Here is an 18956-nt window from a genome sequence, read left to right as displayed (position 1 = left end):
AAAAAACACTAAGTTTTCCGGTGTATTTTACAGTAATTGTTTACAAGGAATATTCATACTCACCAGTGGTTTCAATGAATTTCATATTATAATACATAGTGTACCCAATCATTTTAATACATATCTAAACCGGTAATGTAGCATCTTTATACATATTTTTCTGAATAATTTTTTTCTACACTTTCTCTTTTGTTTTCATAACCAAAATTATTATAGTTGGATCTGCATATCAAAATGTATACTGTTTTCTATAAACCTTTACTCTTATATACATATGGCACTGTCTGGGCAGGTGTTATAATTTCTATCCCAACCCATTATTTTTGTTGAGTGATTTTTATGTGTACGATGTATAAATTGCATGCCTTAATGACAACAATGTTTGAACACTAGTAGTACTATTACTGGTTATCAATTTAAAACATGTTAATTGACTCCACTTACCCCCTCCATTTCTGAAGCAGATATAAGGGAACCTCCATATGTTTCCAAGTCCAACTAGGCAGCCGATGCATGAAAACAGAAACTCTCTATAGTTCTTCCAGTTTCCTCTTGTGTTCATCTTTAGTTCTTACTGAATATAGCACCCGTCTTCTTGACTCCTTTTCCGTTTAAAATTGTCAACGTTTAAGCCATATAGGTTTTATTTCCGTATTGCTAAAGCGCCACGATGCGTTTAAAGGTAGTGAACTTTGAAACGTGTATGTATGTAAATAAAGAACATTATTGGTAAGAAAGTGGATAAGTCACACAGCTACTTTAAACTATGAATTTTTAGCAAACAAAACCAAACATGATATGAAGTGATGATGGTGATGATGATGATGATGATGATGATGAAGGTGGTGGTGGTGATATTGTCACGAGTGTAAGGTGAGCTGATAAAGTCACGAGGGATAGGTGTGTTGATATTGCAACGAGGGTTAGGTGTGTTTGTATTGTCACGAGGGTTAGGTCTGTTGGTATTGTCACGATGGTTAGGTGTGTTGATATTGTCCTGAGTGTTAGGAGTGGTGATAATGTCACGAGTGTAAGGTGTGCTGATATTGTCATAAGGGTTAGGTGTGTTAATATTATAACAGGGGTTAGGTGTGTTGATATTGTCACGAGTGTAAGGTGTGCTGATATTGTCCTGAGTGTTAGGTGTGGTGATAATGTCACGAGTGTAAGGTGTGCTGATATTGTCATAAGGGTTAGGTGTGTTAATATTATAACAGGGGTTAGGTGTGTTGATATTGTCACGAGTGTAAGGTGTGCTGATAAAGTCACGAGGGTTAGGTGTGCTGATAAAGTCACGAGGGTTAGGTTTAGTTTTTGTATTGTCACGAGAGTTTGGTGTACTGATATTGTCATGAGGGTTAGGTATGTCTATAATGTCACGAGAGTTAGGTATGTTTATTGTGTCACGAGGGTTAAGTGTGTCAAAATTGTCACGAGGGTTAGATGTGTTGGTATTGTCACGAGAGTTTGGTGTACTGATATTGTCATGAGGGTTAGGTATGTCTATAATGTCACGAGAGTTAGGTATGTTTATTGTGTCACGAGGGTTAGGTGTGGTGATATTGTCACGATAGTTAGGTATGTTTATTGTGTCACGAGAGTTAGGTGTGGTGATATTGTCACGAGGGTAAGGTATGTTTATATTGTCACGAGGGTTAGGTGTGTTGATATTTTTACGAGGGTTTGGTGTGTTGATATTGTGTCGAAGGTTAGGTGTGGTGGTATTGTCCCGAAAGTTATGTGTGTTGATATTGTCACGAGTGTTAAGTGTGTTAATATTGTCACGAAGGTTAGGTGTGTTGATATTGTCACGAGGGTTAAGTGTGTTGATATAGTCACGAGGGTTATGTGCGTGGATATTGTCACGAAGGTAAAGTGTTTTGATATTGTCACGAGTGTTTGGTGTGCTGATATTGTCACAAGGTTTAGGTGTATGGATATTGTCACAAATGTGAGGTGTGTTGATATTGTCACAATGATAAGGTGTGTTGATATTGTCTCGAGGGTATTGTGTGTTGATATGCCACGAGGATTAGGTGTGTTGGTACTTTTACGATGATTAGATGTGTTTATATTGTCCTGAGAGTTAGGTTTGTTGATATTGTCACGATGATTAGGTGTTGATATTGTCACGAGGCTAGGTGTTGATTTTCGATCTGATTCTGAACCTTGCTAATAAAAATAAGACCAGTTGATTGGCAAAGGTTTTCCTTGCAACAACATACCATTCAGAATAACGTTGATTCCAAACTTCAATTTTGTTGGAACAGTGATCATGATTCTAATTCGTCAACTTCATGTCTACGAGCTTGAAGTCTAGAGCTAAGTACCGGACTTTCAAGTCCTTCTACTGTTAATGTATATAAGGGACTGCTTCAATTTTTTGTTTGTATGACAGGCCTATATTAAAGTTAGTAGGCACCATAAAAGCATGTCATTCTTAATTCTTAAAAGGCGTTTCCAGGCGGTTATAAAATTGTATATGGTCTGATCTTCGACAACCTTCGAAAATCACTACGGGAAAGCCCAATGTTACTTAATGGGCTGAATACATATCTAAAACAATGTTTCTGCTGAATGATACCTTGTTTTATTTGAAAGAAAGGTGCATAGAACACGGTATTCCTACCTTTTGAGACTATCATTGACAACCGTAAATTTTGTCTGACCCACTAGTCATGCAATATTTGTGCGTATTCAACTTTTAAATACACGGTTTCAATATTGTTATCAGTAATAGATATGTTCTTTAAATGCATTGTTTAGTTATTTAATCAAAGTTTATCACTCAAAATATATGTTTGATACGAGTATCATTTAAATCATATAAAAAGTCTGTATAGTAAAAACTGTCGTACCGAGATGGAAGGGATGGCATCAGAATTGTTACCCGGGGCCGATAGGCCGATAGTAGCAGTTCAGAATGTCATCTTAGACACTAAGGGAACACTTTCTTGAAACATACCCTAAAAACAACGAAATAACTGTTCTATTACTTGATCAAAAGATTATCTTTACACAAAAAGAAAGAACTGTTTAATTAGCGGATGGATATTTTATTTGTTTAAAACACCGACCGGGCTTTTATTAACATTTGTCTTAACTGACCGTTCCATGGCGGTTATCACATATTTGATCATTTAAGCTATTTTGATACGTGTGTTGTCTGTTTGTGGTGTTTGTAATTGTATATGCGGTGACCTTACATTTGTGTTTCTAGTTCATTGTCGCTTGGGCCCTTGCCTTGCGCCTTTAACCAAGTTTTATTTTTGAATTTTCGACTACTGTGGTTGTCCATGTTGTTTAGTTTAGCAAATGAAAAACGTTATGAAAACTGTTAATTAGTCACACACGTTGGCACACTTTTAAGAGAAAGTGTTTAGTGGCCATCATGCCGGACAAGTGTATTTACTCCGAGTACTCAGGTGCTAAGGGACCATATGCATATGTTTCTAGAACCACAAACACGGTCATAACAAATTTACATGTGAATATTTTACATCGAGGGTATGAAAAAAAACGCTGTTCCTGGACAGAAACGGACTGATAAGCAAATACAGAACCTAGTTCAACATATTTATTTGGGTCAGTGAAATTTACAGGGCGGCGGAAAAAGAGGGGACAGGCCGAACTAGCGGGGATGAAAATGTAACAATAATTTAGACAGTTATCATTTGTTATTTGTTGATACAATATCATAAGTTAATCTGATTTCTTAAAATGCTTTAAGATTGATCACAAGTACAGCATGAAACAATATACAGATTACAATAAAGCTCCATATTTTCAGTAAGCACAACAAAAAAGGTTACAATCATTTTAAAAAGGTTCCATTACAATATCTATTCTTAATAAAATGGAAAAGAAAAGTACAACTGCGCATCATCGCCCATAATGCTAAAAAGAAATGAAAAGTGCTTTTTATTCGAATAAAATCATTCCGAACACATGGGCCATTTCCCATTGAATACAATCCTCGGATGAATATGGACGGTTTACAATGTCAGAAACCTTTATATTAAATACGCGGCTAGTAGATCGCTTAGTAGTTTGAATTTAACAGTTTAACTTAATGATCTTTCTTTAGGGAATCATAATTATTTGTGCAATTAACTCCACTATGTCAATCAATTCAGACTTAATGATACACAATATACGTTAAAATACTCAAGTAATTTATTGTATTATTTAGAACTACTAGTTCCGAAGTACCAGCATTCATCCGAGGTTGTTTTTCGATGGAAAATGGCAGAGGTGTTCCGAATGTGACAACAAATGGATATATCGTTTTGAAAGTTAGATTTCAAGTTAACTGTTTGTTTAGAATTGTGAAGAATTCATATCAATATCAGTTTTTTTTATAAACATAATCTTTATTAATTTCGATTACACAACCAATAGGTTAATGTTATGTATTCATTTATTAAAACTTTTTTATCTTATAGTTCAAACAAATGTGCAACGAGCATATTGTTAAAATCTTCGCTGAATTATAATGTTACCATTGTATAGCATGCAACTTTGTTCGAACATGTACAAAATAGATCAGCTACAACCAGACAGAAAAGGATTAAAGGTTTCTGGTGTACAATTTAGCTTGTCACTGCAGCGAGACATGCGCTACAGTTTCAAATTTTGATGCCTAGATTGTTTTGTTTTGGTAATTGTGACTGTAATTGGACATGATTTACAATCGTTTAGGTCCTAAAGAATTGTAATATTTTTTTGAGTTTAATGTCTTCATAATTTTCCCCTCTACACATCAAACACTTTCATATGATTGGACACAGGATATCTTAAAATTAGTTTACATTTTACAGTCATGTATTCGTTAGGTATACATTGAACGAAAATTCTCAGTTGAGAAATTAATGGATTTCCAAAAAGCTGTGTATAATGCTATATTGTCTATTATAGACTTTTGAATCGTTTGCGAAATACAACAGGTATTTCTTTTTTTACGCGTAGTTACAAGCGTATGTTTATTTTGCAGTTCGGTTTAAAATTTGTATGCGAAATTGAATTCAAAATTGTTCTTGTCGGCTCGCCATTATTTGCATAAAGTAATTTCCTCGTGTTATTTTACATGTCATTTTAAATGTGTACAATGTAAACATACCTTTGATGACGCAGTACACACAATGTTGTTCGCCAGTACAAGTAACCGTATTATTAGTGTTTTTGCAACTTCTCTAGTAACGATATGCTATACATGCCATAAAACCTTAATACAAGGATACGATAAGCCAATAAACACACCTGGTTGACGCAGTTCACGTATCCGCATTATTAGTGCATTAGCAACTACTCCAGTTACGTAATGTTATACACAGCACATGAAATAAAATACAATGATACAAGGTTACGATAAAATCAAAGTAATATTAATAATCTGATACCTGCTAGTCTGTTAAGCAGTTGCACGAAATAATTATTATATTCATCGTTCCTATTTATTTCAGTACTACAATAATAATTATACACCTACAATACACCTATAATATAACCCGAATCATAATATATAAGCCCTCTTTAAAGATGCATTCTAACTTCAAAATAAGATTTACTCAACCTAATACAATTGATTTGAAATACAGAAAACGGGTGAATAAATGTCGAAAACAAGTAGAGCGAGTTGATTTTAAAGGAAAGGTGCAGAAACCATGGTATTTCTACATAATAAGACTATAGTAGGCCACAGTAAATCTTTTAGCACTCACCAATCATTTAAAATTTCGCGTTCTCAGTTATTAAATACACGGTTACAATCTAGTTATCAGTTAATAATATTAATATCATTAAGTTATAAGTACACTATTTGGGAAATATTTAAAGTTGAATCACTCAAATTTTATGTTTGCTATACATGCGTTATATGTGTATGTATTGATCTTGAATAAGAGTTTCACTTAAACGTATTACAATTGATCAAATCGATTTTAAACAAGCAATAAGAGGTGTTAATGATAAGAATACAGTTTTTGTTTTATTTCCAAATACATCATTTTGAAAGCATAAGTCCACAACAAACTACAGGGACAAGCCCAGCATGCAAACAGTTAACCAATACCCTGATCTAATTTAATCATTATACATCTTGCAACGATTGTGAAGAAAGTTATGGTAACTAAGTCACTCTCGTTGGCACGATTTTGCGTGAGAGTGTGGTTTTCTGTTGTTGGGGAGAACGAAGAAAATCCACTTGTACGACTTGCTGACCACTATCTAAACTCACATGCGCCAAGGCCGGGAATCGAACCCGGGTCGCTTATATGAAACGCGAGTGCACGTTCCACAACCTTTATCGGACGACCCTGTTCGAAGGTAAAATGCTTAGGTTCATCAAGGTACGAGAGACACACATCATACAAGCAACACATACAGACCACACGTCCATTGAACAAACGTTATTTGAACGGTTACCGAAATTGGAGTCCACTGGGATGTTTAAGCTCTTAATACAAGTGATATAAAGGTGCTTGCAATCCCAGTTTTTCATATTTACCTTCGAAAATTGATGTTTTATGCCGATAAACTCATTTTTCTTAAAGCGTCAGTATCGCTTTTAGCCATAAATCAACATTTTTCGACCGTAATTATGAAATACTGCGATCCTTTTTCGCCAGCATATATGACTTGTTTTAATGCATTTTAGCAAAATATTGCTCGTTCTAAGGCAAAAAATAGCTGTCAAAACGTTCAATCTATGCAAGTGCAGCTTTAAAGTACGGTAACTGGACACAGCTTCAAACTTATCCGGACCTTTATCAATAAAAGAAAAAAATAACATATACACATCGGTTTGAAGACAATGAGAATAAAAAGGTTTTTTTTGTACATGCGCATTGGAACAGTATCTTTTATATGAAAATGTATATTGTTTTTGAAATGTATTCAATTTCAAAACATATTCTTAATTGCACTTTTTAGTCTCCAAAATTAAGGCGCATTATTATGCAATTTCCGTATGGTTTATCCTAGCCGCTCGTGCTCCGACTCCAACTGTGGATAGACACCGCATGTCAATGGAAAACGTTAACCAATAAAACTTTCTTTTTCCATTGCATGTACATCTTTTCCCCCATTCTCATACGTTGCCCCTTTGTATTTTTCTTTCTGGTCGTCATCTGCAGGACCCCATTCAGGAGTAGGTTGAAGCGATTTCCCTAAGCGCTGAAAAGAAACAACTGCTATGTATTTTAAATATGTTAATAATTATAGGAATTTGTTCGATCAAACTGTGGTCTCATAATCATATTGCCGTATATAATATGAATAAATAACCGTACACTAAGGGTTGTTTAAATTACTTAATGCGAAGATTCGTGGTCCTCTCGTTCTGATAAATCTTTTTTTGTAGCGAAGAAGCGAATTACTAGAACGATTACTTTTTTCAGGTAAAAAGATTGTGTTAATCCACTCAACACAACCATATAGTACCACTTTACAAAACATTCAATATTTTTAGGAAGGCCAATGCATAATATTAATTGTTCTAGCTGATCTAGCCATAATTGTGATTTAGTAATATATGTGTGGTTAAGAAGATGATGTACTTTGTACAAGTCTTAATAAATTTAATATATTTTGTTCTTTTATATTAATTTTCCGAATGCTTATGATAAACAAATACAATCACGAAACAAACCGTGAGAATGTTTCCAGTGTGGCCCTTCAACTCATATGGGATCCATATGAAGACGGGAACAATTGCAAGGAAGGCCACAATCCATCCTATACCGACCGCCCAACCTGGGTAGGTGTAGCTGCCGTAGGTTACTGGGGAAAGTTGCACAAGGTTCATGATCCATATTAGCTGCGAAAAAGATGATACGTACTAAATGATATGACCCATATAAGATGATGTTTAACAGAGCAATACTAATACTCTTGGTGTTTGCATTTTGTGTGGGCCAATGACAATGTTGGAGTTTTTTTCTGTTCATTCATTTTACGTACTTTGTCGATATTGACGAATTCCAAAAGGTAGTTTCATAGAGTATATTTCATTCAGGCTATTTCCACCAAGGCTTACTAGTTAAACTAAAGGCAGTAGCAAAAGATAGCATATATATTTATTTTTGAGGGGGGGGCATTGACAGTCGAGTTGATTTCAATTTTTCTGTTCATTGATGTTAAGTAGATCGAGTCTGACGGCTGCACCAAAAACGTTAACATAGATCTCTAGTCTAATTTTGAATACCTTAAGGAATTTGGCTTTTTCGAGGTTCACCCGCTCTTTTTTCAGTGGATCGCCAAAATTGATCTCATGTATATACATAACAAATATACGATACTGGATATTAGAGAAATATTTGATTAGGTTCATGACCCATATGAGATGTTGGATCTTAGAGAAATATTGCATGAGGTTCATGGCCTATATAAAATGTGGAATCTTAGAGAAATATTGCATAAGTTTCATGACCTATATAAGATGTTGGATCTTAGAGAAGTATTGCTTGAGGTTCATGACCTATATAAAATGTGGGATCATAGAGCAATATTGCATAAGTTTCATGACCCATATTAGATGTTTATTTAGAGAAATATTGCATGAGGTCCATGACCTTTATACAATGTTGAATCTTAGAGAAATTCTACATAAGGTTCATGACCCATATTTGATGTTGTTTTTTAGAGAAATATTGAATTAGGTTCATGACCCATATAAGATGTTGGGTATTAGAGAAATATTTGAATTAGGTTCATGACACACATAATATGTTGGATATTAGAGAAATATTGCATAAGGTTCATGACCCATATAAGATATTGGATAATTGATAAATATTGCATGAGGTTCATGACCCATATTAGATGTTGATATTAACAAATTATTCCATGCAGTTCATAGCCCACATAAGACGTTGGATATTAGGTAAATATTGCATGAGGTTCATGACCCATATGAGATGTTGGATATTAGGAAAATATTGCATGAGGCTCATGACCCATATGAGATGTTGGATATTAGGAAAATATTGCATGAGGTTCATGACCCATATGAGATGTTGGATATTAGGGAAATATTGCATGAGGCTCATGACCCATATGAGATGTTGGATATTAGGAAAATATTGCATGAGGTTCATGACCCATATGAGATGTTGGATATTAGGTAAATATTGCATGAGGTTCATGGCCCATATGAGATGTTGGATATTATGTAAATATTGCATTAGGTGCATGGCCCATATGAGATGTTGGATATTAGGGAAATATTGCATTAGGTTTATGGCCCATATGAGATGTTGGATATTAGGGAAATATTGCATTAGGTTCATGGCCCATATGAGATGTTGGATATTAGGGAAATATTGCATGAGGTTCATGACCCATATGAGATGTTGGATATTAGGTAAATATTGCATGAGGTTCATGACCCATATGAGATGTTGGATATTAGGAAAATATTGCATGAAGTTCATGACCCATATGAGATGTTGGATATTAGGTAAATATTGCATTAGATTCATGGCCCATATGAGATGTTGGATATTAGGGAAATATTGCATGAGTTTCATAGCCCATATGAGATGTTGGATATTAGGGAAATATTGCATGAGGTTCATGACCCATATGAGATGTTGGATATTAGGGAAAGATTGCATGAGGTTCATGACCCATATGAGATGTTGGATATTAGGGAAAGATTGCATTAGTTCCATGACCCATATGAGATGTTGGATATTAGGGAAATATTGCATGAGGTTCATGACCCATATGAGATGTTGGATATTAGGGAAAGATTGCATGAGGTTTATGACCCATATGAGATGTTGGATATTAGGGAAAGATTGCATTAGGTCCATGACCCATATGAGATGTTGGATATTAGGGAAATATTGCATTAGGTTCATGGCCCATATGAGATGTTGGATATTAGGGAAATATTGCATGAGGTTCATGACCCATATGAGATGTTGGATATTAGGTAAATATTGCATGAGGTTCATGACCCATATGAGATGTTGGATATTAGGAAAATATTGCATGAGGTTCATGACCCATATGAGATGTTGGATATTAGGTAAATATTGCATTAGATTCATGGCCCATATGAGATGTTGGATATTAGGGAAATATTGCATGAGTTTCATAGCCCATATGAGATGTTGGATATTAGGGAAATATTGCATGAGGTTCATGACCCATATGAGATGTTGGATATTAGGGAAAGATTGCATGAGGTTCATGACCCATATGAGATGTTGGATATTAGGGAAATTTTGCATGACCCATATGAGGTGTTGGATATTAGGGAAAGATTGTATTAGGTTCATGATCCAGATCAGATGTTGGATATTAGGGAAATATTGCATGAGGTTCATGACCCATATAAGATGTTGGGTATTAGAGCGATATGGTATGGGGTTCATGCCCATATTAGATGTTGGGTATTAGGAAAATATTGCACAAGGTTCATGAAAATACATTTTATGATCAAGAAATGGACAGAAAACACATTTTCGAACTAGAAATTATTGAAAAGATTCGTGAGGAAGTACCGACCTAACCCGTTGCAAACATTTTAAAACAAATAAGTTCAGTTCTGAGGGAGGGGCGAAAAGGACTTTTGGACCATTTCTGTGATATATTGTAGAACGTCTGCAATTTGAACATCTCCTTATTTATCTGAAAGATACTACCACAAATATAATACGGGTCTTTAAAAATAGTCCGTCATTGAGGCACCCACATTGTAATCTCGTTCCAATTTCCAAGGAACATATTTATTGTTTGAGGGAGGAGAAGTGACATTATAACGGACGCAAAAAGGTCTTTTTAAGATTAATCCAAAGCATAATCACTTCAAATTAAACACATCCATAATCACGATGCTAATATCTTATATGCACAAACACATCATACTTAGCATAACTCGTTCATGGTGGTGAAAAAACATTTGATTATTTTAAAAGTACAATGTTATGTTTTTAATAACATAAACAATCACCACGCATGATAAAAAAATGATGCCTAATATATTATATATCTAATTCATTCCGAGTGCAGTGTCATAAGAACTACTCGCCAAAAACAACAACATGTAAGGATTATAACATTATTAAGTGGCCAACATTTTCTTTTGTCCATTTTTTCCCAATACATTTATTTCAGTAAATAAGCAGTCGGAAGTTATTAATTAAAGTATGAGAAGCTTTAAATGAAAACAGTAATTGGCCCATTTAGTTTGTACTTTACACAAGAAAATCAGACCTCTAAAAGGTTGTTAGTATGTAGTTACAAACAATAATTGCTTATGCAATTGGGCGCATCAAACCATTTATTTTTGTGAGTACTTATTAACAATATTGAAGCATTACTTTGTATTTTATTGAAGAAACACTTCGGGAACTAATCAAGTTTTCTAGTTAGGCCAAAAAAGTTATTTAATATCTCCAAATAAAAGGGTCGGTAGGAATAACTTAATTTTGTACCAAACCGGCCTACATCAGGGTATATCGCTACTGTAGTAAGTTTTAAATATTAAACGGTAAAATTTAAAATGAGTCGTAAATGAACATTTATGTAGGAAATTACAAAGAAGAAGTCCAAACTACGGCAGAAAGTGAATGGTGTGGTAGAAAATATATGGCCGGTGGGGTTAGTGGAAACAAGCCAAAAAAAAAACCCGCCTTACAATCGATCACAGCTGTCAAGACTTTTATTACATCAGTTTTGTTTTTATGCATTTTGCTTAAAGGAAATAGCTTGCTTTGAGCAGGTGCCCTATAAGAACGGAACACATGTCAAATTACGTCAAGTATGATATCATAGTCGCTATAAGCTCGTCTACAGTATTGTCAAAACGTCTGAAATAACCATACCAATATGATCGCTGGTGTTATAAATCGCCAAAATATTCCCCAGAAGGGCGATAAAGACCTGCCCAACATTAGCTCAATGTCGTTGTAGAAATTCTGCAGACCTGGAATTGGCAATAAGTTGGCAATAAGTTGGTATTCCTACTAAGTAATGGTATATTAAAACGCATTATAAAATGCATTTTTTTCAGTTATTCAAAGTCATTACAAATGAAGAAGCGACTGTTATTTTGGAACGGTTTTGTGACGATGATTTGAATCCAAACTCCTAACCAAAACTCCTAAACGCGTACAACTTAACATGTCTGCCACATGTAAACTTATTCACGAAACGAAATTCGCACATAATGCGTACGCAATTGAAATACACATATTAGTTCCATTAGCATTCAATCATCAAAGGGAATCGTATAAACTTAAAATGATACCAAATTTATCATGGAGTAGACTGTCACATATTTGCATATCGGATATCTTAACAATGAACATTTCGAAAGGTATATGTTCCATTTAGATACATACCGTACATCCATGATAGGCCAACGACCTCAAGGAAGGCAAGAAACATGACTGCAATGCTAGCACAGTACCAGTCAAGAATTTGGAGAACGTAAATACCGCCCTTAAATATGAGGAGAATCATAGGATCATGAAGTTCCGCCCTGACATATAAGGAGCGTATAAGAACCGCACAAAACATAAAAAGAGTATAAATACCGCCCTGAAATGCAAGGAGAGTTAAAGTACAGCTCTGAAATATAATTCATTGTTTAATACCGGCCCTAAATATACGGAGATTATAAATATCGCCCTGAAATAAAAGGAGAATATTAAAACCGCGCTGAAATAAAAGGAGAGTAATAAAATCACCTGAAGATTTGAGTGTCGCCTTCAGATGTTCGTTATTGTTCAGAAACGCATTTTAATGTACTTTTTAATTGCGTACTACACTGTAATATACATACATGTTAAAGACATTTCTAAAATGTATGGTTTAATTCTTTATTTTTTTGGTTTAATTAGACGTCATTACTTACAGGTGTTATTAATTTCCATGTTTAGCAAAGTTGGATTTGAATGTTTATTCTAAAGCATGCATATCTGAGATCTCTTTGGAAAGAAGTCAAGGTTGGGTTGGCTTTTTTAGAAGAGCTTTGAAATATGTCTTTGAAATACTGATCTTATTATAGAATTATACCCAGACAAAGCTAGTTCTCGAATAGAATCGAAAATGTACACGTTTTGGAGTTGAATACCTTAAAAGAAGTTGTATTCTATTGGTAGATACCTATACCTAGTCATTCGTAAACATGCAATATAACAATCGTAACAGCTCGGCCATTTCCGGCAAGCTTCGATATAGACTATCATTTATATTATGTTATACACTAAGTGTTTCTTTTAAAATATATATGAAAAAACAGTGGCAACAAAAAGGAATGGTTAAATACTTACCTGTGTAACACATGATATGCCAAGCAGGAACATGACAAAACAAACGCTACCGGTGACGATGAGTTTTCTATTGATTAACTGTTTGGGAAACGTGTCAATGATTGCACACGTCACAGTTTGCACGTGCACCATCTAAAAACATTATTAGAGCACGCTAGTAACAAAACAATTAATAGAAAGATATTCTGCTTGAGACTCATTCATTCATATCCTTCTAAAGGACAAACTATATCCAAAATAGCAGATTCTGTTTAATAGAACTGTTTTCAAAAAAAGGCCATAAATTAATATCCATATATTCTAAAAGGAAGATCTATCGAATCGGAAGCACAAACTACAACTTAATGTGAACATGGCTTATTCGGTTTCATTAAAACTGTTCGTTAATATCATTCAAAAGTGCAAAACTAAATGCGATCCCAAATACGGATGGAAGCCGTATTATAGTTCAAATAATCATAACGACGTTTTAAGTAATCCGAAAGGGGCAAAAAATATATAACACACGGGACTGGCCATTTCTTTTAGGAATTTAGCTTAATAAATAGAGCAGGTGGTAAAGGTATATATTTTTGTGTATAAATAGAATCTTACACTCGTCATCATATTATCTATAAATGTGTTCCAGAAATCTGTTCGTAAGCTGGCCAAAGGCTCGCCTATACATTTTTATTCTTGAACTCGTTTAATAAATATGTGTATTATACGACGATTCATGAAAAATAACACAGACTTTAAAAAAACAAAAAACAATCAGAATTTATTTCTTAGCTTTTTCAAAAAGCACATCATTTTCAAAAAATGTACTTACTAAAGTATTTAAGTTCATGCATACTTTGATAAGATTAACCTTTATTTAGGATTGTTGGGATAAGAGTGAGGTTTGTGCACTTAAACTGGTTTAAACCCCCAGTAAATTTTACTGACCGTTCCAAGGAGGTACCTAACAATCCCTGATAAACATACCTAGGTTTTTTTTTATTACAGCATGTATGCACTGTGCTGTTTATAAAGTTTTGTACTGTTCTTCCATGTTTCTTGTTTGTGATTTTTTGTTTTTGTTGTTCTTTGTCTTTGGCGTTTACCCAGTGCCATTAAATCGGGTTTATGTTTATCCTTTTTGCTACCGAACTTGTTTCTAAAGTTTTTCACATAAGTTTTCAGACCAAAAGAAACTAGTTTTGGGGTGATTTTCAAATCACTAATATCATTTCGTTTTACAAAACATATTTTATATTTTTATAAGATTTCTAGTTTTAGAAATTGATGTTTTTTTAAGATAATAAAAGTGATTTTCTGAGTCTGTGTCGGGATAAGATTTACCTTTTGCGTTTTATCTTTATTTAGGATTGTTGGAATAAGAGTGAGGTTTGTGCACTTAAACTGGTTTAAACCCAAGTAAATTAACATTTTTTTCTGACCGTTCCAAGGAGGTGCCTAACGATCCTTGATAAACATACCTAGTTTTTTTTATATATAGTATGTATGCACAGTGCTGTTTGTGGAGTTTTGTGCTGTGCGTCCATGTTTCTTGTTTGTGGTTTTATGTTCTATGTCTTTGGCGTTTACCCAGTGTCATTAACCCGGGGTCATGTTTATTATTTTTGCTACTGGGCTTGTTTCTGTAGCTTTTCGCATAAATATTGAGACTGTGTGTAACCATGACCCCAGTTTTCTAACCTGGATCTCAAACTCCCACATGAAATGGTAGAATATAGACCAAGAACTGGTATCAAATTTTGAGAAGCCCTACTTAAGTTTGTGGAGATTGACTAAACTCTGCTTAAACAACAATTCTCTAAGTGCATTTATATTGTATTTACTGAACGCAGAATATATACCTGACTGTCAAGTCCGACAGTAAACAGCATTAGGAAGAACAGTACGGACCACAGTTGCGGCAGAGGTAGCTGAGAAAGAGCCTCTGGGTAAACCATAAACGCTATCCCCGGGCCTAAAAAGACAAAAAAATACTATAACCCGGCCTAAAACGAAAAATAATGGTATCCCCGGGCCTTAAAAGAAAAAGACACAATAATAATTGCTATCCTTAGGCCTAAAAATGCAAGTAATAATAACTATCACCGGGCCTAAAATTACATAAATATTTATCATCCCCGGGCCTAAAAAGACATATATATAATTACTTAATGTTTCGTATACTGTTAAACCAGTTTTAATTCGCAGTTACTTTATCCTCATATTGTACGAAATTTTATAGTTCTTTAAATCTTTCATTCATTAACGCAAAAAAAAAAAACACAAAAAACTTATCGATATAAAATAAGGGGCTATTCATTTATAAGACTGTTAATTAAATGAGAAATCATGGTTGAATGTTACCTAAAAAGATTCTTCCAATTCAAGAACGCCAGATAATTTTCGAATTCACATTTTAAGATTTGTTTAAGCTAGTTTTCATTAGAACATGCAAATTTGGTTACGTTTGGTTTAACAAAAGCAATGTTTTCCGGCAATATTGACTCATAAACTTTAATAAATCAAGAACTGAGTTATATAGCGCATGCGTCCTGTCAGAAGTATATATGCAAGGCATTTCGGATTTGTTGCAGGTCTTGAGGAGTTATTCAAACAAATCATTTTAATAGCAAGAAACGTGTTCGCTTCTTATTCAGAAAATTTGAATATCTGACACTTGAATTTTACTATTAGTATTCTGTAGCTTTCACTAGAATTACTTAGTGTATAAAAGTGCTTGTTTTATTTTTACCGTTGTCAAATTGATTGAAAATCAATAATTGTTATCTTAAATCAAACATGAAAAAGTTGTCAAATGGAGAAACAATGATGTAAATAAGCATAAATGCTATTAATTGTTAACAAGTTCTTATTTTAAGACGATATATCGTGTTACATACGCCATATACACAAGAGACCCACATTTTGTTTTATTGAAAGTTTTATTGTTAGATTTAAACCTTCTGAGAAACGAACTATGGTAACCAAGACTCGATTGCGTTTGATGTTACCTGAGGGAAACAATTCTAATTCGTACACAAATTCAACTTGAATGGCCTTTTTGCTTGTCTCTAAATATCATGTGCGCAGTAAGTTGAGTGACGTGAATATGTAATTTCATACCGCAGTTGATGATTTAAAATTTCTCTGCCCTGGGAACCCTACAATTAATAGATCAACTAAAACAATATCATTGTCAATGTACACATAACAAACATACGCTATATATGATATTTGGTGAATCGCATGTGGATTAAATATTTTCACGAGTGGCGCAGCAACAAGTTGAAATATTGTTTTGCTATGCCCACAAGTAAAATAAAATACGATATATAGCTGCATTTCTTCAGTCGTGCGTTTTTCATGTGTGCTTTTTAAAAAATTTCATACCTCGCTTAAGGCTCTCTTGCTAGAAGAAAGACCTTGTGGGAAGCGTGTGTTCCAAAGGGAAGTTACCGAGTTTGCTCCAAAACCGCCGCGTGGAGTTTGCTCCAAAAACAGTACACGCATATTAAACGCTAGCTCAAGTACTTATCGTCGGTGCAAAGAAAATGAACTGGCGACACTTCAGATGTCCAGCTGTGCCTATTTGTGTTTATTTCTACATACTTTAGTATAATCTATATTTCTTCTGATATAATTATTACATGGACATATATCGAAAATTGGAGTATGTGGAACCGTGTTAGAACACTTTTACTATAGGTTAGCTATAATTCCGTTTCAATACAGTATGTGGATCAATGAGCTTTTCTCTCGATTCGGATTTGTGCATATTTTTAGATCTGCTAGCAATGCAACTACATTTCGGAGCATACTGTTGACCGGAGTACTGCGTTGAGGCTGTTTGGATACATTGGCAAACTTGACGCATGCTCATCACTAATCAACACTATGGACAGCTAAAAGGAACTGCACTTTTGACGTGGATTTCATTCCCTTCAAAAATCTGAGTTGGTCTGTAAACCGGATAACTGTGTTGATAATTGTTTAGGATACATTCGGAAACTTGAACAAATTTCGTCAACTACACGCATGTTATGGTAAAAATTCTGATTGCTAATAATAGACTGGGGGATAATCTGCATGAAGGCTGCATGTTTTGTTGCATTTCGTTTTGCTACTTTTCTTGACATGTTTTTCGCACTCAAAACTTTTCGATCAAATCAAAGTTGTTGAACTTTAAGCTGTTTAGGCCTTTCGAGATTTTCCGACATTTTTAAACTGCAGTACTGCATAGTTATTATGTTACATATCGTTTGAAAAAGTGACCCCTTTGATAATTCTAACGAAAAATACATAGTTTAAATTCTATTGTCACTTAATATATATCAGTTCATATGACACCAATGAAGCAGTCCATTCCTATAAAATGACTGTGGTTATGGTGTGGCAAATGCTTCTTGTTTATTTATATGTATAAAAGACTTTTACAAGAAACAAAGGCTACACCCAAACGAGCCAAACTTGAAACAAGGCATTTGAAAATTTTAATTTAAGTTTTCTTCTTCCGGGGACTAAATCTACACTTACGTACCTTGTTTGACGACTTGATCAATGGGTATTCCAGAAACATGCGACATGTAGCCTAAATTGACGAAAATCACAAATCCAGCGAAGAAGCTTGTCAAAACGTCCAATATGGGTAAAAGGATTGCGTCTCTGAATTACAAATCACATGGTTTAATCTATTCATGGGTCGTTTTATTAACGAACACATCATACGATCACTTTTCCGAATAAGTGATTCTGAGTTGATATACTAACAATTTTGACTACTAATGGATCAATTCTTTTTCAATGTTTATTTGATTTTGTAATTATTCAATACCTTTCAATGTTGTTGTGAAATCTGTTGTAACTTGCCAATGTGGATATCCCTCCCCAGCCCATGCCAGCTGAGTAAAACATCTGCACTGCCGCATCTCGCCATACTGCAGTAAGACAAGCACACCTTAATATACATCAAGAAAGAGTAAAACATCTGCGCGGCTGCATGTCGCCATACTGCAGTTAGACAAAAACATCTTGATATACATCAAGATGGAGCAAAACAATATGCACTGTCGCATCTCGCCCTACTACAGTAAGACAAACACACCGTGATATATATACATATAGATAAATGAGTAAAACATCTGCACTGTCGCATCTCGCCCTACTACAGTAAGACAAACACACCTTGATATATATATATATAAATGAGTAAAACATCTGCACTACTGCATCTCGCCATACTACAGTTAGACAAACACACCTTGATATATATATAGAAAAATGAGTAAAACATCTGCACTGCCGCATCTCGACATACTGCAGTAAGACAAACAAACCTTGATGTATATCAAGAAAGAGTAAAACATCTGCTTTCCTGCATCTCGACATACTGCAATAAGAGAAACAAACCTTAATGTACATCAAGAAAGAGTAACACATCTGCAAAGCCGCATCTCGCCATATCGCAGTAAGACAAACACACCTTGATGTACACCAAGAAAGAATAAAACACCTGCACTGCCACAACTCGTCATACTGCAGTAAGACAAACAAACCTTTATGTACATCAAAAATGAGTAACACATCTGCACTGCCGCATCTCGCAATTCTGCAGTAAGACAAAGACACCTTGATTGATCAAGAATGAGTAAAACATCTGCACTGCCGCATGTCGCAATTCTGCAGCATCGCACC

General features: G+C 34.6%; 2 protein-coding genes across 3 annotated transcripts in view; both read right to left on the bottom strand.

The window, feature by feature from the left end:
- The window catches only part of LOC128246075 (sodium- and chloride-dependent GABA transporter 1-like), a 37726-nt gene extending 34610 nt beyond the window's left edge, over positions 1 to 3116 (bottom strand). Inside the window, exons 1-3 of the mRNA XM_052964283.1 lie at positions 3109 to 3116; positions 865 to 1907; positions 445 to 570 (exon numbers count right to left, since the gene is read on the bottom strand). Coding sequence (XP_052820243.1) covers positions 445 to 570; positions 865 to 1907; positions 3109 to 3116 — 1177 coding nt within the window. The remainder of the gene's footprint in view (positions 1 to 444; positions 571 to 864; positions 1908 to 3108) is intronic.
- Positions 3117 to 3658: 542 nt separating this feature from the next.
- The window catches only part of LOC128203391 (sodium- and chloride-dependent glycine transporter 2-like), a 34740-nt gene continuing 19442 nt past the window's right edge, over positions 3659 to 18956 (bottom strand). For both annotated transcript variants that reach the window (XM_052904795.1, XM_052904796.1), the window contains exons 6-13: positions 18097 to 18199; positions 17803 to 17927; positions 15128 to 15240; positions 13287 to 13418; positions 12354 to 12453; positions 11835 to 11935; positions 7649 to 7816; positions 3659 to 7173 (exon numbers count right to left, since the gene is read on the bottom strand). In XM_052904795.1, the coding sequence (XP_052760755.1) occupies positions 7036 to 7173; positions 7649 to 7816; positions 11835 to 11935; positions 12354 to 12453; positions 13287 to 13418; positions 15128 to 15240; positions 17803 to 17927; positions 18097 to 18199 (980 nt within the window). In that variant the 3' untranslated portion in view covers positions 3659 to 7035. The remainder of the gene's footprint in view (positions 7174 to 7648; positions 7817 to 11834; positions 11936 to 12353; positions 12454 to 13286; positions 13419 to 15127; positions 15241 to 17802; positions 17928 to 18096; positions 18200 to 18956) is intronic.

The sequence above is a fragment of the Mya arenaria genome, chromosome 9 (genome assembly GCF_026914265.1).
Source record: "Mya arenaria isolate MELC-2E11 chromosome 9, ASM2691426v1".
Lineage (NCBI taxonomy): Eukaryota > Metazoa > Mollusca > Bivalvia > Myida > Myidae > Mya > Mya arenaria.
This window is presented reverse-complemented; position numbering and strand designations above follow the sequence as displayed.